This window comes from Phyllobates terribilis, unplaced genomic scaffold (genome assembly GCF_046119375.1).
Source record: "Phyllobates terribilis strain yellow unplaced genomic scaffold, ASM4611937v1 Scaffold_3__8_contigs__length_932513732, whole genome shotgun sequence".
Taxonomy (NCBI): domain Eukaryota; kingdom Metazoa; phylum Chordata; class Amphibia; order Anura; family Dendrobatidae; genus Phyllobates; species Phyllobates terribilis.
In genome coordinates, this window is record NW_027362763.1 from 770720240 (window position 1) to 770743550 (window position 23311).

General features: G+C 44.5%; 1 protein-coding gene across 1 annotated transcript in view; it reads right to left on the reverse strand.

Annotated features, from left to right (window-relative positions):
• Positions 1-23311, reverse strand: part of PLCB1 (phospholipase C beta 1) — a 1235601-nt gene that overhangs the window by 323879 nt on the left and 888411 nt on the right. Inside the window, exon 16 of the mRNA XM_073672250.1 lies at positions 647-743. Coding sequence (XP_073528351.1) covers positions 647-743 — 97 coding nt within the window. The remainder of the gene's footprint in view (positions 1-646; positions 744-23311) is intronic.

Below are 23311 nucleotides of genomic sequence, written 5' to 3' on the forward strand. Positions count from 1 at the left end.
GGTCTTTGACATAGAAGATAATGGGAATTCAGTAACTTTTTTTGTTACTGTACCCAAGAACGGCCACCATGGAGCTGTGATAGTCCTGCTCCATATATTTACTTCTGACCACTACGGGATACTTACTGATTCTGACATTCATGATGAGCCTAAGGATAGACCATCAATACCAAAGTCCTGGACAAATCATATTAATTTAAAACCCAAGAAAATTGTAGATTATCTAAAATGTAAAATATTGGCTCTCAGATGCCTCTAACATTGGCTGCACCACTTGATTGCATTTGCCATATTTCTCCCTTGTAAACTTCTTACTGTCACTAATATTAGTGGGGGATGGTAATGTGTGAATCGGCCTTAATGCTCAGCCTGTGTTTTTGTATATGTGACATGTTCTTGTCCAGTGGTTCAGTAATGGGACACATAGTCCTGCGAGCCTCAACCTTACCAGACAGAATTAGTATGATAGTAACATAAAACATTGCCATTATCATCTACAAGTGAAGCTCCCAGAATTAATGCTGGGTTTGTACTAGGAGTGAGTCCAGCATAATAAATGTGTAGTGCTGCCATTTGTAAGAATTCAACCCAAGTCCCTGAATGACCTGTCCTCAGCAGTTAGCTGTCATCAGAAAGTGTCACTTACTTTTAGAAGTCTCAAAAGATTCAAACTTCACAGGCTGAATGTAGTTCACCAGGTTAGACATTTCCTCTGTGGCACTGGCTTCATTTCCAGCTGTGCCCTACAATTGCAAAGAACAAATGATGTATCAAAAAGAAACGTAATTGCTCATGAAAACATGAATCTGACCTGTAACTCTTCAAATAGTAGAGAAAAAAATAGGGAAGAGAGAAAAAAGCCAGAAAGGAGTCAAAAAAGAGGAAGGTAGGAAAGGATAAAAGGACAAGAGTACGGTCAGAAACAAGGAGGTAGCGAAGGAAGGTAAGTGAAAGTAGGGAAGAAACGAGGGAATGGATAGAGGGAAGGGAGCAAAGCGGTAAAGGAAGGAAGGAGGGAAGTTAGGAAAGAAGGATGAAAGGGGTAAGGAAGTAATGGTGAAAATAAAGTACAGGAAGAATGAGAAGGATGAATTAGGGAGAGGGTGACTAGGGAAAGCTAGGAAAGGAACAAAGAAGAAGAAGGAGAAGGAAATAAGTTGTAAAAAAAAGAGGTAGGGAAGGAAGATAGGTTGAAGTATGGATTGTTAGAACTTAAAGGGGTTGTCCACAACTTGGACAACCCCTTCTTGAACTAAATGTTTGGCCCCGATAAAAAAAGCCTATACTCATCTCATGTGCAGGCGCCGTTCCCACGGTGTCAGCACTGCTCTCCCCATGGCTCCCGTGCTGGTGTTGTGATACACGATGCCAGCACCCAATCAGCGCTGGCGTTACTGTCTCTAACTTTGGACAAATCCAACATGAAGAGGAAGTCCGGGCTTCCGGCTGCTCTCTCACATCTTCTTAATGTTCAATTTGACAGAAGACGGGGACAGTGACGCCAGCGCTGATTGGGCGCCTGCGTCACATATCACAACAACAGCACGCGAGCCCCGGAAAGACCAAGTGACAACACCGCAGGAACAGCGCCGGCACGGGAGGTGAGGTAAGTACCGGGAGACTAGGTCACAGATGTATGGAGGAGACAGGTTGTGGATGGCTTTGTATGCCATGGTTAGGGTTTTGAACTGGAGTCTCTGGGCAATGGGGAGCCAGTGAAGGGATTGACAGAGGGGGGAGGCTGGGGAATAGCGGGGAGACAGGTGGATTAGTTGAGCAGCAGAGTTTAGGATAGATTGGAGGGGCGCAAGAGTGGTAGAAGGGAGGCCACAGAGCAGGAGGTTGCAGTAGTCGAGGCGGGAGCTGATGAGGGCATGTTCTAGTGTTTTTGCAGAGTCTTTGCTGAGGAATGCACGGATCCGGGAGATATTTTTGAGTTGGAGTCGGCAGGAAGTGGAAAGGGCTTGGATATGTGGTTTGAAGGAAAGATCAGAGTCCAGGGTTACCCCAAGGCAGCGAGCTTGTGGGACTGGGGAGAGTGAACAGCCATTGACGTTGATGGATAGGTCAGATGGGGGATAAGAATGAGAGGGTGGAAAGATGATGAACTCTGTTTTATCCATGTTGAGTTTTAGAAATCTGGCAGAGAAGAAGGATGAGATGGCGGACAGACATTGTGGGATTTTGGTTAGTAGGGAGGAGATATCGGGTCCAGAGAGGTAGATCTGTGTGTCATCAGCATAGAGGTGATACTGAAAGCCGTGAGACTCTATGAGCTGTCCCAGACCGAAGGTGTAGATGGAGAAGAGCAGGGGTCCTAGAACTGAACCTTGGGGGACACCGACAGATAGGGGGCGAGATGAGGAGGTGGTGCGTGAGTGGGAGACGCTGAATGTCCTGTCTGTTAAGTATGAGGAGATCCAAGATAGGGCCAAGTCTGTTATGCCAAGAGATGAGAGAATCTGTAGTAAGAGGGAATGGTCCACTGTGTCGAAGGCAGATGACAGGTCCAGAAGGAGGAGGATGGAGTAGTGTCACTTGGATTTGGCGTTTAGTAGGTCGTTGGTGACTTTGGTCAGGGCAGTTTCAGTCGAGTGGTGCGGTCGGAAGCCAGATTGCAGGCGGTCGAAGAGGGAACAGGAGGAGAGGTGAGAGGACAGTTCAAGGTGGACATGTTGTTCTAGTAGTTTTGAAGCAAAGGGGAGAAGTGATATGGGGCGGTAGCTAGTCAGAGAGGATGGGTCAAGGGAGGGCTTTTTGAGGATGGGTGTGATTGCGGCATGTTTGAAACATGAGGGGAAGACACCGGTTGTTAGTGACAGATTGAAGAGGTGGGTTAGGGTTGGGATGAAGACTGTGGTAAGGTTAGGGATGAGGTGGGATGGGATTGGGTCAAGTTCGCAGGTGGTGAGGTGTGATTTGGAGAGTAAGGAGGAGACTTGACCTTCTGTAATGGTGGAAAAGTGGGGTTTGGAGGAGGAAGGTTGAGTAGATGTGAGAAGGGGTTGTGCTGATTTTAGGCAAAAGCTTTGTCTGATGGTGTCAATCTTCTGCTTGAAGAATGAGGCAAAGTCTTCGGCTGAGATGAGAGAAGAGGGAGGAGGTGCTGGGGGACGAAGGAGAGAATTGAAAGTGTTAAATAGCTGTTTAGGGTTGTGAGACAGGGAGGATATGAGAGATGAGAAGTAGGTTTGTTTTGCTGTAGTGAGTGCGGACTTGAAAGTAGTGAGGGATTGTTTGAATGCGATGAAGTGCTCGATGGAGTGAGACCTTTTCCATCTTCGCTCCGCAACCCTGGAGGCCCGTCGCAGTTCTTTAGTAAGTTTGGTGTGCCAGGGTTGCCTGTTGATTGTGCGAGATTTGGTGTGTGTGAGAGGGGCAATCGAGTCGAGAGCTGCAGCTATTGTGGTGTTATATGAAGCGGCAGCAACATCTGCATTGTGTAAGGAATTTGAGTCTGTGAGAGGGAGGAGGGATTCAGAGAGTGAGTGTAGGTCAAGGTGTTTGAGGTTTCTGCGAGCGTGTGTAAGTTTGGGGAGTGGGGATAGTCCACCTGGAGAGGAGAGGGTAGAGAATGTGAGGAGGTTATGGTCAGAGAGACGGAGGGGTGAGTTAGAGAGGTTAGATAGGGAACAGAGGCGGGTTAAGATGAGGTCCAGTGTGTGGCCTTCTTTATGAGTAGCTGCCGAAGACCATTGAGCAAGGCCAAAGGAGGAAGTGAGGGATAGGAGTCTAGAGACAGACGAGTGGGAAGTGTCAATGGGGATGTTGAAGTCACCCATTATGATAGTGGGGATGTCAGTGGAAAGGAAGTGAAGCAGCCAGGTGGTGAAGTGGTCTAAGAAACTGGTGGCTAGCCCTGGGGTCGGTAAATGACAGCCAGTTGGAGGTCAGAGGGGGAATAGATACGCACACAGTGCACCTCAAAAGAGGGGAGTGTAATGGAGGGTGGCAATGATATATGGGTGAAAGCACAGGTATCTGACAGGAGAAAACCTACGCCTCCACCATGTTTGCCGTTGGGGCGGGGGGTGTGGGAAAGGTGGAATCCGCCATATGAAAGTGCAGCTGGGGAGGCTGTGTCAGAGGGGGTGAGCCAGGTTTCGGTGATGGCGAGGAAGGAAAGTTTGTTAGTAATGAACAGGTCGTGGTTGTAGGAAAGTTTGTTGCAGACACAGCGAGCGTTCCATAGAGCTTGGAGTTGTCCAAGTAGTGGACAACTTTAAGGTAAAAAAAGAAGAAAGGAGATATGGAAGGAAAAGAAGTGGGGGGAAGGAAGGAAGAAAGAAAAGAATGAAGAGAAGATAGGGAAAAAGTGGGATGAGGGAAGGAAGCAAGGTTAAAAAAGATGAAGGGAAGAAAGATGGAAGAGAAGAAAGGAACAGTAAGAAGAAAAAAGAGTAAGCAATGAAAAAATGAAGGATCTGGAGAATCTGGGACGAAGGAAGGATAGATAGACAGATGAAAGGAAAGGAGGAAGAGGAGAGTGAGGAAGGAGGGAAAGGGGTGGAAAGGTTGAATGAATCAAAGAACAAAAGATGAGAGTAAGAAAGGAATGTAGGTGGAAGACGAATAGGAAGTAGGAGATCAATGAATGGAATCAGTGAAGGAGGGAAAGTAATTAGAACCAAAATGAAAACAAGAGAATCACGACAAAAGAAAAACACAAAGAAAAGGGTTCAAAATGGAAGGAAAGGTTTATGTAAGTAAGAAAGGATGGAAAAAGTGTGAGGGAAAAGTTCGGAGGAGAGAAGAAAGCAAGGTAGAAATGGAAGAAAGGAAAAAATAATAATGGAAGGAAAAAGAAAGAAAAGATAGATGGACGTAGGGAAAGAGAGAGATGAAAGGAAACTAGGAAGAAGGAAAAGGAGGAAAAGTAGGATAAAGTAGGATAAAGTGTGGGATTTCAACAGGAATATTCATGTGACATCAGCACAAACCCAGGGACTATTCAAATTGAGTGAGCAACAAGCCGGACTGAATGAAGTGAAAAACACCCCTATGACTAAACGAGCAGGAATGATATAAGTACATAAAGTGCTTTTTACAATAGATTATAGCGCTGATTTTGACAGGTTCCCTGTGGCATGACAGGTTCTTTTTAAGGTCATGCCACAGCATCGCAATTTGATTAAGGTCAGGACTTTGACTAGGCCACTCCAAAGTCTTAATTTTGTTTTTTCTTCAGCACAATGACGTCACTGGGAGAAGTCATGACATGATCCTCCTGTGTGTGCGGTGTATGAGAGACATCATAGCAACTAGCCTGTGCCCATTCATAGAAAACTGATAATCATTAATATAGCTTTCAAAGGAATAAAACTGCTGAATAATGCAGGACACAAGTCATATCATGGCTGAAATGGCATTATTCCTGCATACACACACGACAGCTTATTCTGAAAATATATCTTAAAGTTTGTTTATGATTTAAATAAAACTCTAGTACCTTTACAATATATACCCTACTCCTAATTAACAGGATTTTCAATTTTTCTCAATGTACAACAGAAACCATAGCGAAGATTTATTAACACACACCTTTTAATAATTAGTGTTGAGCCACCCCCGTAGTGTTCGAGTTCGGTTCGGTTCGTCGAACACCCGTGTGTTCGCCGAACTGTTCGTCGAACTGTTCGTCGAACACCTTCGAACACCGTTAAATCCAATGGCAGGCAAACAAAAACACATAGAAACACATAGAAAACACCTTCAAAGGTGTCCAAAAGCTGACAAACTGCTCAGAAGACACAACTAACACATGGAAAAGTGACAAGTACATATAGTCATGCGAAAAGAAAAGAGGTGGAGGAGTAAAAGGAGGGGGAGACACAGATATAGGCATGTCATGCCCTTCTAAAATCCAAAAAGTGAGAAGCCGAGACGGCCAGTCCGCTCCTGCCCGTGCCACCTCCGTGTCGCCGGGTTTGTGCCAGAGCCGCGGTGAACCCTGACGGCCAGCCCCCCTCTCCCAATACTGGTGCCTGTCCGCTGGTGGGTCGAGAGAGCCCCCCTGTGGTGGAGGCAGCTCTAAGCTTTTTAATTTAAATTGTCCCTCTAATTTGAATGAATACACTTTAAATCCATTTACAAGGATCTATTGGAGGGCAAGTCTCATGCCAGCAGCCGCGTAATTCCAGCTCCAGTAGCGTCCACTAAAGCTGCTGCAGTTAAAAAGCTTTTATAAGGATCGAGCTCGGCTGTCCACCGCAAGGCATCCTAGTGCCAGTCCCAGCCCCTATGCCTTGGGGTGCCTCCTGATGCTCTTCACTAAGTATCCCGTGGTCCCGAAGCATTTCCTTTGAAAAAATTAAGTGTCCAAACTACAGGTGGTGTAGCTTGCTTAACAGCCGGGATAATCCGCTGACTAGCAGACACTGCTACTAGGCACAAAGTATTTCCTGGGCTAGATGCAGTTAAAAATTTGTAAGTAGATACTCTCGTTGGATGCTGAGAAAGCATTCCATAGAGTCTCCTGGCACGCCATATATGATTCTCTTAAAAAGCTTGGGGTAGGGGTCTAGGGGACCCTTTTATAGCCAAAATCACAGCCCTGTATCACAATACGTCACCTAGGCTGAAGATGAATGGAACTGTAGCACCGAGGGCTCGGTTGCTACAGACGTATTGCACCTCACCCAGAGGTGTGATATCTCACTCTCAGATAAGGATGGAGTGTGGATCAGGACCCGACACCTGCATGCATTACACCACATTGCCGTGGGGCAGGGCGACCAATATGCCCCTGAGATGGGCACGACAGTCCCTGGCTGGAGTGGGGGGAGGGAACACTGAGGAAGGGGAACCCTGCAGTGCAGGAGCAGGGAGGAAGCAGTTCCTGGGTGCATTGAGAAGGGAGTATAAAAGGTGGGCACCATCTTAGTTCAGTGCAGAGAAGTCTGAGCAGAAGTGGCAGGGAGCAGGGGCTCTGCATGAGCTCTGCTCCGGAGGCGGGCCTAGTAACAGAGGCCCAGGCCTGCAAGAGGGAGAAGGAAGGAAGAGGAGCGGAGAAGGCTCCAGGAACGAGGAATGAAGGGATCCCAGGGGTGCGGACGGGCGAGTCGCCACCGCACGCCCGAATCCACCTGCGTGGAGGGGTCAGACCAAAGGGGGAGACCGGTCCCCGAACTAGTGGAGGCAGGAAACGACCCTCAGCTAGAAACCGGAGGCTCTGACATTTTATGTGGCGCAGCCCCTCGCTACACCCGCTAGGAAGGCACCACATAGGGTCAGGGAAACTGGCGCCAAGTTTACCAAGAGGAGGCCCGAGGCAGCCGGACAGAAGTGTTGGTAAGAAAGGCCAGACAAAGGACACACAAAGGGGGTCCTGTGAAGCGCTCCAAAGTTATCTGGGAGTTGTCTGAGCCCCTCACCTGGTGAGCACAGTACGACGTGGGCAGCCGTTACCTGCAGACGTGGTCTGGATAATAAGAACTGTGAGTAAAGGCCCTGAACTGCATCACTGACTCCGTGTCGTTACTGCTGCTGCCCTGCACCATCACCCCCATCCTCCGCATACACTGCCCTGAGGCTATACTCCTCCCGTGGGGAGTTATGCTACGCTCTGCTGCACCCACAACACCAGCCTTAGCGGTCTGCCCTGTAGCGGCGGTTCACTCTGACCGCAATCCACGGGTGGCGTAGTCGGACATTTAAACATCAAAACCACATAAATAGTTCCGCCACTGGTTTGACCACCCTGAGCCACGGAACCGGATCGCCGCCACGAAGACTACAACCACCAGCATCCACCAAAAAGGGTCCGGCTCCGGGTGTCCCAAGGCCCAGGGGGTGCGTCAGAACATTTTCATCACCTTTCACAATCACCAATGGGACAAGGCAGGGATGTCCTCTGTCCCCTCTCTTATACATCCTAGTGACGGAGCACCTGCTCTCATCAATTCGCCATAACCCCAATATTAGGTGGATTGAGGTGGGAGGCACCGAGTACAAGTGCTCTCTATTTGCTGATGATGTCCTAGTATATATCACTCAATCACATATATCCATCCCTGCTGTTATGGCTGAAATAGATCACTTTGTTACATGGTAAAATTTTAAAATCAATGCAGCGAAGTCTGAGGCCCTCGATGTCTCCCTCCCTAAATCCATATAGGATTCCATCCAGTCCAACTTTCCCTTTGCCTGGCCCTCACAGGGTATCAAATACTTAGGAATTCCTATTCATAGAGACCTCTCCCATCTATGTTATCTTAATTTTGGGCCCTTTATTGAACAATTCCATACAGACCACGGTTGGCAAGTTAGAACTGTAAGATTCACTACGTGAACCACTGGTGTTTTGTGGAAAAGCACATGTACACCGCGTTCCAAATTATTATGCAAAAAGTGTTTAGGAGTGATAAGGGAAGAATTTGTTTGTTTGTCAGTTAAACTCATTGATGGTGATGTGTGTCAGGGCTCTTTATATCACTGTAAGCAATTGCAGACACCTGTGCTAATTAGTTTGGCAGGTGTGTCCAATGAAAGGCAAGACTACTTAAGAAGGCTCTCTCACATTATTAAGCAGCCTACATTTTCTGCCAAAATGGGAAAGAAAAAGGATGTGTCGGCTGCTGAGAAGCAACAAATTGTGGAGTGTTTAGGTCAAGGCATGACTACAATCAACATTGTGCGATGATCAGGATGAAGTGTCTTGGCAATCAAGAAGTATGTAGCTGATTCACAGTACACACGTGTGCGTGCTGATAAGGGCAAATTGAGGACTCTTTCCTACAGGCAATTACGTCAGGTTGAAACAGCAGCGGCAAAAAAGCCTTGTCATAGCAGCAGACAAGTTTTTGAAGCTGCTTGTGCCTCCAACGTCCCCCGAACAACAAGATGCAGGGTCCTTCAGAGGTTTGCAGCTGTGCATATGCCATCCTGTCGACCTCCTCTATCCACTTCACACAAGCAGAAACGGCTCCAGTGGGCCAAACATTACATGAAGACTGATTTCAAAACTGTTTTGTTCACGGATGAGTGCCGTGCAGCGCTCGATGGTCCAGATGAATGGAGTGGAGGATGGCTGGTTGATGGACACCCCACGCAAACACGGCTACAGCGCCAACAAGGAGGAGGTGGAGTAATGTTTTGGGCTGGAATCATGGGGAGAGAGATTGTCGGCCCCTTTAGGATCCCTGAAGGCGCTAAAGATGAACTCCATAATGTATGTGGATTTTCTCAAACAGCACTTCCTGCCATGGTTCAAGAAGAAGAACCGTGTATTTCACAGCAAGATCATTTTTCTGCATGATAATGCACCATCTCATGCTGCACATAAAACATGTGCATCTCTGGCTGATATGGGCATAAAAGGGGACAAACTTATGGTGTGACCCCCATGCTCCCCTGACCTCTACCCCATTCAGAACCTTTGGAGCATCATTAAAAGGAGTGTCTATGATGGCGGGAGGCAGTTCACATCTAAGCAACAGCTCTGGGAGGGTATTCTGTCCTCATGCAAAACAATTGAAGCAGAAACCATCCAAAACCTGACAAATTCAATGGACGAGAGATTTCAGAAGCTCCTTTCGAACAAGGGGTCCTATGTGAAAATGTAACATCACCTAGAATAAAGTTTTGAGTTGAAAACTGTTTGATTTCAGTTTCTAACAACCTGCTAATGCTTATAATTTCAAAAATGACCATTTTTTTGGTCTTTATTAAAATGAAAAGGTTGATCGAAAAGTTTGGGGGATCTAAGAGTGTGGCAACCCAGTAGTCATGATTACTTCGAATTCTGACAATATGAGGGTCATGCTGCAGGTAGTGCAGCAAGAAGGCACTTATGTGTCTTGCGCATCTCGGAGCCCCAAAATTATTTTCCGGGCTAGATGCAGCTAAAAATTATTTTTAATTTTAAATCTGGTGAAGCTTATTATAGATGGCCTAATAGGATCAGTGCTGCACACTGCTACAAAGCCCAAATTATTTTCCAGTCAAGATACAGATAAACATGATTAGTAATTTGAAAGCTTAAAACGGTTGGTAGGGTGATTTTAACCAATCATCAAGCTTTTACTCTCCCCAGGATGACACAGGGGTAGAAAAGTCGTTTCGGATCCATGATTTGTTCATCTTTATGAACGTGAGTCTGTCTACATTATCAGTGGAGAGCCGCGTGCGCTTATCTGTCAGCACACCACCAGCAGCGCTGAACACACGTTCAGACAGAACGCTGGCTGCGGGGCATGACAAGATCTCCAAGGCGTAAGTGGCTAGCTCCGGCCATTTATCCAGATTGGAAGCCCAAAAAGAGCAAGGGTCCAGTGACACAGTCGTGGCTTCAATGTTTACTTGGAGATACTCCTGTACCATCGTCTCTAGGCGTTGACTATGTGTCAGACTTCTTGTCTCCTGTGGCCTTGCAAAGGATGGGCTAAAAAAGTGGTGAAATGATTCCGCAAAATTGATGTTACCAGCAGATACTGTGGTTCTGTTACGGTTTGAGTGCTGAACACTTGACGGTCCCACGGTTGGCAAGTTGGAACTGTGAGATTCACTACGTGCACCACTGGTATTTTGTGGAAAAGCACATGTAAGATTCTGCAACAGTCTCTGCTGATACTCCTGCATGCGTGCATCCCTTTCTATGGCAGGAATAATTTCTGCAAATTTACTTTTGTACCGGGGATCTAACAGTGTGGCAACCCAGTAGTCAGGATTATTTCTAATTCTCACAATTCGAGGGTCATGTTGCAGGTAGTGCAGCAAGAAGGCACTCATGTGTGTTGCGCATCCAGGAGCACCAAGTCCCTGTTGTGTTGGTGGCGAGGTAGCAATCATGCTTCCTTCCTCTGTCCTCTCCCCCCAACCTCGCACAACAGAAATGTGATCAAGGTCTCCCTCATCTGATGAGTCTTCCATCAGTTCGTCCTCCACTTCTTCCTGGGCTCCTGCACCTTCCTCACTAGTTTGGCTGCTACCATGCGCCCTGGTAAAATCATCTCCCCCACCCTCACATGCCTGCCGCCTTGGTGCTGCCGACCGTCTGGACCTTGCAGATGTTAGCCCTTCCGCATACAACTCCTCCTCCTCTACTTCCTCCACCTCCTCTTGTGCCACCACCTGACTCCGAATTCTGTTTAACATGTGCTCCAGCATGTAAATCACCGGAATAGTCATGCTGATAATGGCATCGTCAGCACTAAACATCTTCGTCGCCATTTCAAAACTGTGCAGAAGGGTGCATAGGTCCCTGATCTGAGACCACTCCTCCAGCGTGATTTGCCCCACCTCTGAATCTCGTTGGCCCAGGCTATACGTCAGAACGTATTGCACCAGGGCTTGTCGGTGCTGCCACAGTCGCTGCAACATGTGCAGAGTTGAATTCCACCGGGTAGGCACATCGCATTTTAGCCGGTGAAGTGGCAGGCCCAACGACTTCTGTAGAGATGTAAGTCGCTGAGCTGCGGGATGCGAACGGCGGAAGTGAGCACACAGCGACCGTGCCCTCTGCAGAAGGCCATCTAGTCTGGGATAGTGGGCTAAAAATTGCTGGACAACCAGGTTCAACACGTGAGCCATACAAGGCACGTGTGTGACATTGCCCCGGCGAAGGGCCGCACCCAGGTTTGCAGCATTGTCGCACACGGCCTTCCCTGGTTTCAGGTCCAGTGGAGACAACCATTCATGAAATTGGTTCTCCAGAGCTGACCACAACTCCTCAGCTGTGTGACTCACATTTCCCAGACATTTCAATGTAAAAACCGCCTGATGACGTTGAGCCCTACTGCCAGCATAGTAAGGAGGTGTGCAGGATCCCTTCTGCGCAGTTAGAAAGCTTGTGGCATGACCAGACAGGCTTTGGGTGCAGGTGGAAGACCGAGAGGAGGTTGAGGAGGCAGAAGCAGTGGAGGAAAAATGACATAAAGAGGATTGACGCACAACTCGTGGGGACGGCAAGACTTGGACAGCAGCCCCTTGTCCTGCTGTCACCATAGTTACCCAGTGCCCAGTCAGCGACATGTAACGCCCCTGTCCATGCCTACTCGTCCAAGTGTCTGTGGTGAAATGCACCCTGTCACACACAGAGTTTCTCAAAGAAGCGGTGATGTTGTGTGCGACATGCTGGTGGAGCGCAGGCACACCTTTCTTTGAGAAGTAGTGCCGACTGGGCATCTGGTACTGGGGCACTGCGACGGACATAAGGTCTCGAAAATCCTCTGTGTCCACCAGGCGGAAAGGCAGCATTTCTGTAGCCAAGAGCTTGCAGATGGTGAAATTCAACCTCTTAGCTTTCTCATGGCTAGGAGGAAATGGTCTTTTACTTGTCCACATCTGAGGGACCGAGGGCTGGCTATTGTGCTTAGACGGGGTTGATAAGGGTGTCCCCGGCAAACTGCCGGTCTGTGAGGAAGATGCAGGCGGACATGTTAGGTTGCCTTGATCCAAAGGTGGTGCTATCGATGTCGGACAGCGCTCAAGACCAGCTGGTGTTACCACCTCCAAAGAAAATGATGACCTGCCAATCACGCTGGCTGTTGCGGGTAAAGAGGTGGCAGGTCTGCGCCCCAAAACAGGTGTGACTGCTGTCCCCCCAGTCACAGAGGATGAAGAGGCCGCGGATGCACAAGATATGGCAGACGGTGGTTGGCCCGGCCGGCTAGACCGCATTGTAGCACACTGAGCTTCCCACTGCAACTTATGCTTCATGTCCATGTGCCGGTTCATGCATGAAGTACTCAAACTATGTATTTTTTGGCCTCTACATAGCTTTTGCTGACAAATGTTACAGATAACACGAGTTGGGTCATCTTTATCGATCTGAAAAAATGCCCAGGCTATGCAAGGCTTAGCACCCATGCGACCTGAAGAGCCACCACGACTTGTGGTGAGAGGCAGAGTTGTGTTTGAGGATGCAGTTGTTGACGTGCTTCCAGTACTACGTCTCTGTCCAGGAAGGCGCAACCTGACCTCGTCGTCACTAGCATCTTCCTCCACCTCCTCTGCTGACCTCATCTCTTGGCTGACTGTGGGTTGACAGTAAGTGGGATCTCCGACCTCATCATCATCACCCTGTGCATTATCACACCCGTCGTCCTCAGAGCCAACCTGTTCCTGCCCTGACAAAAAACTAAAGTTGTCGCTCCAATCAGGTATTTGAGTCTTATCATCGTCTTCCTCATTGTCTCCACCAACAGGAGTTACAGTTTGGGAATGAGGGTCTACATTATGGTCAGAACCTTCTGCGTCTGGTCCTGGATCCGACTCATAAAGATTCTGGGCATCAGTGCAGATCATTTCCTCGTCTGGATTCACAGAAGCGCTGGAGTCGACCTCTGATTCCCAGGCTATAGTATGAGTAAACAGCTCTGCAGACTCAACCATCTGTTCTACCTCATACTCAGACGGGCAGCTGGAGATTTGGGAGCTGTGAGGAAGCAAGTGCGATTTGGGTGACACCTTTGAGGACTGGAGTATTTGTGATGTTGAAGTTGATGTGGAGGAGAGCCCACTTAAAGGAGCACTTGATATCCGTTGAAGCACCTGCTGTTTTTGTGCCTCATCTGGAATTTGTAGCGATTGGCGTGGCCGTAAGAAAGGGATCTTATCACATTGTCCGCTAAAAGAAGTAGACATTTTAGTTTGGCTGGAAGATGGTCTTTCTTCTGCACCTACCCCACGGACACAACCTTTTTTCCCCTTCCCAACACGCCTATTCCCCTTTCCACCAGCAGCAGGCCTTTTTCCACTCATTTTGGTGGTTAACTAATTCACAACTCTGGAGTTGTTTGCACAAAAAAACAATGGATGGTAACCGAGCAGAGCTGAGTGGCCAAACTGTGGTATTAGGCCAAAACTATTGGCTGGGTTAGATGCAGAAAAAAAATATTTTTAATTTGCAACCTGATGGAGGTCAGTATAGATGGACTAATAGACCAAGTCCCACACACCGCTAGAAGCCCAAATATTTTTTCAGAGCTAGATGCAGAAATTTTTTTTATTCAATTTGCAACCTGATGGAGGTCAGTATAGATGGACTAATAGACCAAGTCCCACACACTGCTAGAAGCCCAAATATTTTTTCAGAGCTAGATGCAGAAAAAAATTATTTTTAATTTGCAACCTGATGGAGGTCAGTATAGATGGACTAATAGACCAAGTCCCACACACCGCTAGAAGCCCAAATATTTTTTCAGAGCTAGATGCAGAAAAAAATTATTTTTAATTTGCAACCTGATGGAGGTCAGTATAGATGGACTAATAGACCAAGTCCCACACACCGCTAGAAGCCCAAATATTTTTTCAGAGCTAGATGCAGAAAAAAATTATATTCAATTTGCAACCTGCTGGAGGTCAGTATAGAAGGACTAATAGAACAAGTCCCACACACTGCTAGAAGCCCAAATATTTTTTCAGAGCTAAATGAAGAAAAAAATTATTTTTAATTTGCAACCTGATGGAGGTCAGTATAGATGGACTAATAGACCAAGTCCCACACACTGCTAGAAGCCCAAATATTTTTTCAGAGCTAGATGCAGAAAAAAAATATTTTTAATTTGCAACCTGATGGAGGTCAGTATAGATGGACTAATAGACCAAGTCCCACACACCGCTAGAAGCCCAAATATTTTTTCAGAGCTAGATGCAGAAAAAAATTATATTCAATTTGCAACCTGCTGGACGTCAGTATAGAAGGACTAATAGAACAAGTCCCACACACTGCTAGAAGCCCAAATATTTTTTCAGAGTTAAATGAAGAAAAAAATTATTTTTAATTTGCAACCTGATGGAGGTCAGTATAGATGGACTAATAGACCAAGTCCCACACACTGCTAGAAGCCCAAATATTTTTTCAGAGCTAGATGCAGAAAAAAATTATTTTTAATTTGCAACCTGATGGAGGTCAGTATAGATGGACTAATAGACCAAGTCCCACACACCGCTAGAAGCCCAAATATTTTTTCAGAGCTAGATGCAGAAAATTTTTTTATTCCATTTGCAACCTGATGGAGGTCAGTATAGATGGACTAATAGACCAAGTCCCACACACTCCTAGAAGCCCAAATATTTTTTCAGAGCTAGATGCAGAAAAAAATTATTTTTAATTTGCAACCTGATGGAGGTCAGTATAGATGGACTAATAGACCAAGTCCCACACACTGCTAGAAGCCCAAATATTTTTTCAGAGCTAGATGCAGAAAAAAATTATATTCAATTTGCAACCTGCTGGAGGTCAGCATAGAAGGACTAATAGAACAAGTCCCACACACTGCTAGAAGCCCAAATATTTTTTCAGAGCTAAATGAAGAAAAAAATTATTTTTAATTTGCAACCTGATGGAGGTCAGTATAGATGGACTAATAGACCAAGTCCCATACACTGCTAGAAGCCCAAATATTTTTTCAGAGCTAGATGCAGAAAAAAATTATATTCAGTTTGCAACCTGATGGAGGTCAGTATAGATGGACTAATAGAATGATGCTATGCCCAAAAGATTTTACTTCACTAGGTGCAGTAAAAAAATTGGTATTCTATACACAGGTGGTATATCTTGCAACACAGATAGGCTACTCCACTGACTAACACACTCTGCAATAGGCCAAAAAGGATTAGCTTTGCTAGATTCAGCCAAATGCTGTGAAAAAAACTTGCACAGCACTGGCACAGACCTGCCTGGCAAAAACTGATAGGAACTGATGTAACCTAGTCCTGAAAAGGACTGCAATTACAATTAGTCTTTACTCCCACAATCTATCTATTTAAGAGCAAAGACCTCCCTGATAAAAGTCGTAGGAAATGCTGTAACCTAGTCCTTAAAAGGACTGCAATCACAACTTTTCCCTACTCCCAAGCTATCTGTATATTTGTGCGAAAATTGGCTTGAAATTAACAAGGTATAGCGCACACAGCAACAGCGGTGCCGTCTAACACGCAGCTGCAGCAGTGAGAAAATGGTGGCGACGGGGAAAATGGCTTGGTCTTATAGGGCAAGGACATGTGACATACACTGCCAATCACACATGCCCTTGCTTGTGTGAAAAAAAGCAGTTCGCTCCGTGTGTGCGCTGCTGATAGGCTGACAGATTGCACCTCCCCACTGTAAATGCGGGAAAGAGAAAAAAAAATGGAGATCTTCATTGTTCCTGCAGAGATCCATCCCCTGCCCCTCCCCCCGCCCCGCTGTACACTCAAACTGCGTATTAACATTAATTTTCATCATTACTGAGAAAATATCCAGTTATGATTTTGGTGCACGAACAGTTATCGAACATAACCTCGAACAGCCGAATTTTTCTCAAATTGTTCGTGTTCGCCGACCGGCTCGAACACCGCCCAAAACAGCTCGAATTTGAGATTGGCGAACAGTTCGAGTAGAACAACGCTCATCTCTATTAATAATGTATTGAATTCAGATTTTCTATACAGTTCCATTACCACAGATGTATACACTCCGGCCCCTCACCATGCCGCCTGTCTTTACTAACATTTGTAATAAGGGCTTATATTAAAGAGCTCTCTGATACCAGCGCGGTCCTGTAATAGGACGTCACTGGTGTAACAAGACAGTTCGTGAAATTTCTTTCCTTCTAAATATTCCATGGTTAACTGTGATTGGTATTATTAAAAAGTGGAAACGTTTAGGAACCAAAGCAATTCAGCCACAAAGTGGAGACCCCATAATAATACAGAGTGGGGTCACCGAGTGCTTAGGAGCAGAGGGCATAAAAGTTGCCATTGGTCTGCTGAATCAATCACTGCAGAGTCCAAACCTCCTCTGGTACTAATAGCACAAAAACTGTGCGCCAGGATTTCCAGGGCATGGGCTTCATTTGCTAAGCATCTGCATGCAAGCTTAACATCACTAAGCACGATGCCTAGCATTGGATGGAGTGGTGTAAAGTTGCCACCACTGGACTCTTTCTGTGCAGTGATGAATCACTTCTCTATCTGGCAGTCTGATGGATGAGTCTGGGTTCATTGAATGCCAGAATGTCACCTGCCTAACTGAACTATGCTGACTGTAAAGTTTGTTGGAGGAAGGAAAACACTATGGGGTGCTTCTCAGGAGTCGGTTTAAGCCCCTTAGTTCCATTGAAGGGAAATTTTAATACTTCAGCATATCAAGAAATTTTGGACAATTATATGCTTCCACTCTTGCAGGAACAGTTTGGGGAAGGCCAAAAGGAAGGTCCATAAAGTAATTGTTGGGGGAGTTCGATGTGGATGAACTTGATATGGCACAGAGCCCTGTCCACAACCTCATGAAACATTCAACATTAGTGTCTGACCTCATAAATGCTCTTCTGTATGAAAACGTTATAATTCCCACAGACACAGTCAAGAATCTTGTACAAAACTTACCCAGAATAGTGGAAGCTGGTATAGCGGCAAAGGGGCGACCAACTCCATATTAATGACTATGGATCTAGGAAAGGAGGTCATAAAAGCTCCTGTAGGTCTAATGTGTAGGTGTCCCAATACTTTTGTCCATATAGTGTATAGTATGTATTACTCCAGTGGTATCTTCTGGATCCAGTTTACTGCACATTTTAATATGCAAATTGCTTCTTCAGAGATGAAGAGAACTAGAACTCTATAGCGCCACCTATTGGAAGCAGCAATCCTACAAGTCTATATTCACCCTTTAATGAGTCGTGTAATATGACTTAGGATAAAAGCCAAATTAGAATCTCAATTTGCAGACACGGTGTTTCTATAGCCCCTCATCAGTGCAAAGTATGAGAACTGATTTGGCTAGATGAGAGGCTCTGGACTGAGGTCTAAGGGGTAACGTTTCTCCTTGTGGAGACTGACATACCGGCTCTGGCATGCCAATGTAAGGAAGCTTATTCGCCGTGCAATGCTCCTCTGGGAAATTTAATATGCAAATTGCCTCTTCAGAGTTGAAGAGGACTTGAACATTTTAATAATAATTTTTGTAGACAATTAAAAAGAACCTTTGGAACATTTTCAACTCTTAGCCACTAGATGGCAGTATAATACCAATTTCACAATTCCGTGAACACTACTGAAAATGCCTTGTCCATTTTCATCAGCAGACGCCATATCACTGTGTGCCACTAGGTGGCAGGTACTGGTATGTCTATATAGAACAATATAACGTGATGGAAGTGCCTGATAGTCCAGTTGCATGTGCGACTGCAGAGCGGAGTTTGTCCAGCACAACAGACATGATTCATTATTACACTCAGTTGCTATATAACTAGATATTGTCTTATATTTTATCCTACTCAGGCTTCAAATATTTAGTTAAATGACAACTCTGCTAAATATGTACAAGTAGGAAAATTCTCCTAACTACAATAAACCTTTTTTCTAATAATAGATTGATTCATTATTAGAAGTATCGTCCATACTGTATGTGATGGGTAATATCTACAGTGTCAGTCGATTAACTAAGGATATGCTGAATACATTTAGAAATCAGAAATGGGAGGCATTATACATCGTTATTAGGAAATCAGAAGCAGCCACAATAAATAATCAGACGCGTATAATCACTCACAGTAGATGCATCCAAGCACTTTCTTGCTGACACACTACTTAGTTTAAGTGATTACCTGCAGTGTATCACCGCCATCCACATGGGAGCAGTGAAGACTGATATACTGAGACAATATTGCTGGATGATAAGATCATTCATATCTACTGCATTTTTGCTGAGGAACATTATGGCATGTGGATCACATCAGTGAGGACCAGGAGCTCGTCTCCCACTCAAACTGATGGGGGTTTTTGGCTTTGGTAAATTCTGGCCTTGGCTGCTCAATTTGTCAATGGCCGACAAAGGGGGAAATATTGTAGTATGGCCTAACTCAATGTATGAAAAACAAGTCAACAAATTGTTGAGTGACCGTAAGTGCTACAAAGAGTTGACTTTCAACCCCACAACCAAATTCCATTCTGAACTTTTGGATATTTTGTCGGCGGCTTTTGAAGACCACTTCATTCCCAAAAAATTGCTTGATTTATACAGGAATTTGAATCCCATATTAGCCACATTATACTTGATCCCTAAAATCCACAAAGACAGGTTGGATCCTCCCGGGAGACCAATAGTCTCTGGGAATGAAAGCCTATGCGAAACCATATGTAAAATAGTGGATTATTACCTTAAACCTATAGTTTCTGAATTGCCATCTTTCGTTAAAGATACTACTATGGTTCTACGTCGTCTTGATAATATACATCTCAATGAAAATATGCTAATTGTAACAGCAGATGTGGAGGCATTATATACCTCTATTAGGGACAGTGATGGCCTCATGGCAGTCTCCTGGGTTCTTCGGTCCAGCAATATTGACAAATCTTTGTCAAATTTAATTCTTATCCTGTTGGAATTTATTCTAAAACATAATGTGTTTACCTTCAATAAAAAAACTTTTTTACAGTTACAGGAGACTGCCAGGCATCCTGCGCCCCCTCCTATGCCAATTTATTCATGGGCTACTGGGAAAGTGAGATATTACAAGAAGGATCAAGGACTGGCATTGACAAAGTACATAATTGGCTTCGCTATATCGACGACCTAATGTTTATTTGGGAGGGCTCTAGCCAAGAATTAAAAATGTTCATGGATGGTTTGAATTGCAATGATTATAATATCAAACTTACTTATAAATTCGGCAGGACTGCTGAATTTTTGGACATTTCCATTACAACGAATCCAGATGGACAATTGTCAACAACATTGTTCCGTAAGCCAACGGCCACAAATTCTTTGCTTCACGCATCATCCTCACATCTACAGTACAGACCAAAAGTTTGGACACACCTTCTCATTTAAAGATTTTTCTGTATTTTCATGACTTTGAAAATTGTAAATTCACACTGAAGGCATCAAAACTATGAATTAACACATGTGACATTATATACTTAACAAAAAAGTGTGAAACAACTGAAAATATGTCTTATATTCTAGGTTCTTCAAAGTAGCCACCTTTTGCTTTGATGACTGCTTTGCACACTCTTGGCATTCTCTTGATGAGCTTCAAGAGGTAGTCACCGGAAATGGCTTTCACTTCACAGGTGTGACCTGTCAGGTTTAATAAGTGGGATTTCTTGCCTTATAAATGGGGTTGGCACCATCAGTTGTGCTGTGCAGAAGTCTGGTGGATACACAGCTGATAGTCCTACTGAATAGACTGTTAGAATTTGCATTATGGCAAGAAAAAAGCAGCTAAGTAAAGAAAAACGAATGGCCATCATTACTTTATGAAATAAAGGTCAGTCAGTCTGAAAAATTGGGCAAACTTTGAATGTGTCCCCAAGTGCAGTTGCAAAAACCATAAAGCGCTACAAAGAAACTGGCTCACATGAGGACCACCCCAGGAAAGGAAGACCAAGAGTCACCTCTGCTTCTGAGGATAAGTTTATCCGAGTCACCAGTCTCAGAAATCGCAGGTTAACAGCAGCTCAGATTAGAGACCAGGTCAATGCCACACAGAGTTCAAGCAGCAGACACGTCTGTACAACAACTGTTAAGAGGAGACTTTGTGCAGCAGGCCTTCATGGTAAAATAGCTGCTAGGAAACCACTGCCAAGGACAGGCAACAAGCAGAAGAGACTTGTTTGGGCTAAAGAACACAAGGAATGGACATTAGACCAGTGGAAATCTGTGCTTTGGTCTGATGAGTCCAAATTTGAGATCTTTGGTTCCAACCACCGTGTCTTTGTGCGACGCAGAAAAGGTGAACAGATGGACTCTACATGCCTGGTTCCCACCGTGAAGCAAGGAGGAGGAGGTGTGATGGTGTGTGGGGGGGGGGGCTTTGCTGGTGACACTGTTGGGGATTTATTCAAAATTGAAGGCATACTGAACCAGCATGGCTACCACAGCATCTTGCAGCGGCATGCTATTACATCCGGTTTGCGTTTAGTTGGACCATCATTTATTTTTCAACAGGACAATGACCCCAAACATACCTCCAGGCTGTGTAAGGGCTATTTGACCAAGAAGGAGAGTGATGGGGTGCTACGCCAGATGACCTGGCCTCCACAGTCACCAGACCTGAACCCAATCAGGATTGTTTTGGGGTGAGCTGGACCGCAGAGTCAAGGCAAATGGGCCAACAAGTGCTAAGCATCTCAAGATTGTTGGAAGACCATTTCCGGTGACTACCTCTTGAAGCTCATCAAGAGAATGCCAAGAGTGTGCAAAGCAGTCATCAAAGCAAAAGGTGGCTACTTTGAAGAACCTAGAATATAAGACATATTTTCAGTTGTTTCACACTTTTTTGTTAAGTATATAATTCCACATGTGTTAATTCATAGTTTTGATGCCTTCAGTGTGAATGTAAAATTTTCATAGTCAAGAAAATACAGAAAAATCTTTAAATGAGAAGTGTGTCCAAACTTTTGGTCTGTACTGTACATTCCACTAAAAATGGGATTCCAGTAGGACAATTCCTAAGTATTAAAAGGATCTGTTCCAACGAGGATCAATTCGAACAACAATCACGTGACCTATCTGAACGTTCTAAAGAAAGAGGCTATAGCCATTGCATGATTAAGAAAGGCTATCAACGAGCTAAGATGACTTCCAGAGATTCTCTTCTATACAAAAATCAATCAAGTAAAAATCAGACAATGGTCAACAATCAGGTACGTCTGATTCTAACTATCATAGCCAATGGGTAAAATTTAAAACCATTATTCAGACACATTGGAATGTTCTGTCCACTGACCCCATTCTTAAACAGATCTTACCTAGTTCTCCATCAATTGTGGCCAAGCGATCCCATAATGTAAGTGATATATTAGTTCATAGTCACTATGAACCTAAAATTCACACAGAATCTAAGGACAGATACTGATTTTTTCCTTGTGGGCTCTGTAAAGCCTGTGGTAACTTAATTAAAACCAAGAACTTTAAGAACCATGATGGCTCCAAGTCCTTTGAAATTCGCCATCATATCACCTGTACGACTAAAGGTATGATTTACCTAGCGGAATGTCCTTGTAACAAAATTTATGTGGGTCTTACAAGTAGAGAGCTTAACTTTACTTGGATATTGAGAAAGCTAAAACCAATACTAATGAATCCCTTCTCAAAACAATACCGAAACACTTCAAGAGATATCATAAATGTAATCCTCATCTATTGAAAATTAGAGGTATTGATGTAGTCACAATGGGCATTCGGGGGGGAGATCTCCATAAGAAATTAGCTAGATGTGAAAGTGGGTGGATCTACCGTCTCGGTTCTTTAGCTCCCCAAGGTTTGAATGAAAGCTTTGGTTTTGGGGCCTTTCTATAGTCTCACCTTATATAAGACATTGAAACAGATTATTGGTGGGTACTTTGGTGTTTTTAAATTTAGATTTTAATATTTTATTTTTTTAGTTTCTCTAGTTATTGGTACCATGAACCTGTGATTGTTGGTGGAGATCGAAACGTGACGCCTTATCTTGACAGTCAAACATATGCTAAAGAAATTTTATTATAATGAAGAAATACGTTGGACTATTACCCCACAAAATTCTATAACAACAAGGGCAACTATGATGGATTGGTCCAGGAATAATAATTTGTTATACAATTGTGTACCATTTGTATTTTTAGGCACTCGACACTTTTTTGGATACAATATCGGTATACTTTATTGCACAGTATCAGTATTAGACGTATTGAATTTCTATGGCTTGACAATGAATCTTAGTTTTGAGCAATAAGTAATGCCTAATATGCAGTATGTTCCCTATGTACTGTCATTTTCCTTTTTTTTCCCACAGAATATTTTGTTTTGTACTTTTAGCTTTTATGTTTTTACTACATTATAGAGCATGTCAGTATCCGCACGTGCACTATGCATCATTTCATATTGTATTAGCATTATCTATATTGAGCTGCTTTATATATTATTTTTATATAAATTTGACTCTACACTGTTGTTTTCTTTATGCCTTGTCACTTTATATATTCTTATCGTTATACTTCATACATCCTGCATATAATTTCCCAATACATTTTGGTATAGTGTGTCTTATTCCCCTATCACACCTCACATGCACCCATATATATTTTTGAGAGAATTTTTGTTTACTTTTAGGCTGTGTGCCCACGATGCGTTTTTAATGCGTTTACGCAGCGTTTTTTCAGCTGTGGAAACGCTGCGGAAACGCATTAAAAACGCATGGTAGAAGGGCAGCAATGTCCCCCAATGATAATCCGCATGTGCTGTGCACATGCTGCAGAAATTTCCGCTGCGGATTATCATTGCGGAAAAAAACGCAGCACTACCAATTATTTTGCGGAAGTGCTGCGTTTTCGCCGCCATTGACTTGCATTAGAACGCGCCAATTCCGCAAGACTGCATCTGTACTTGCGTAATTGGCGCGTT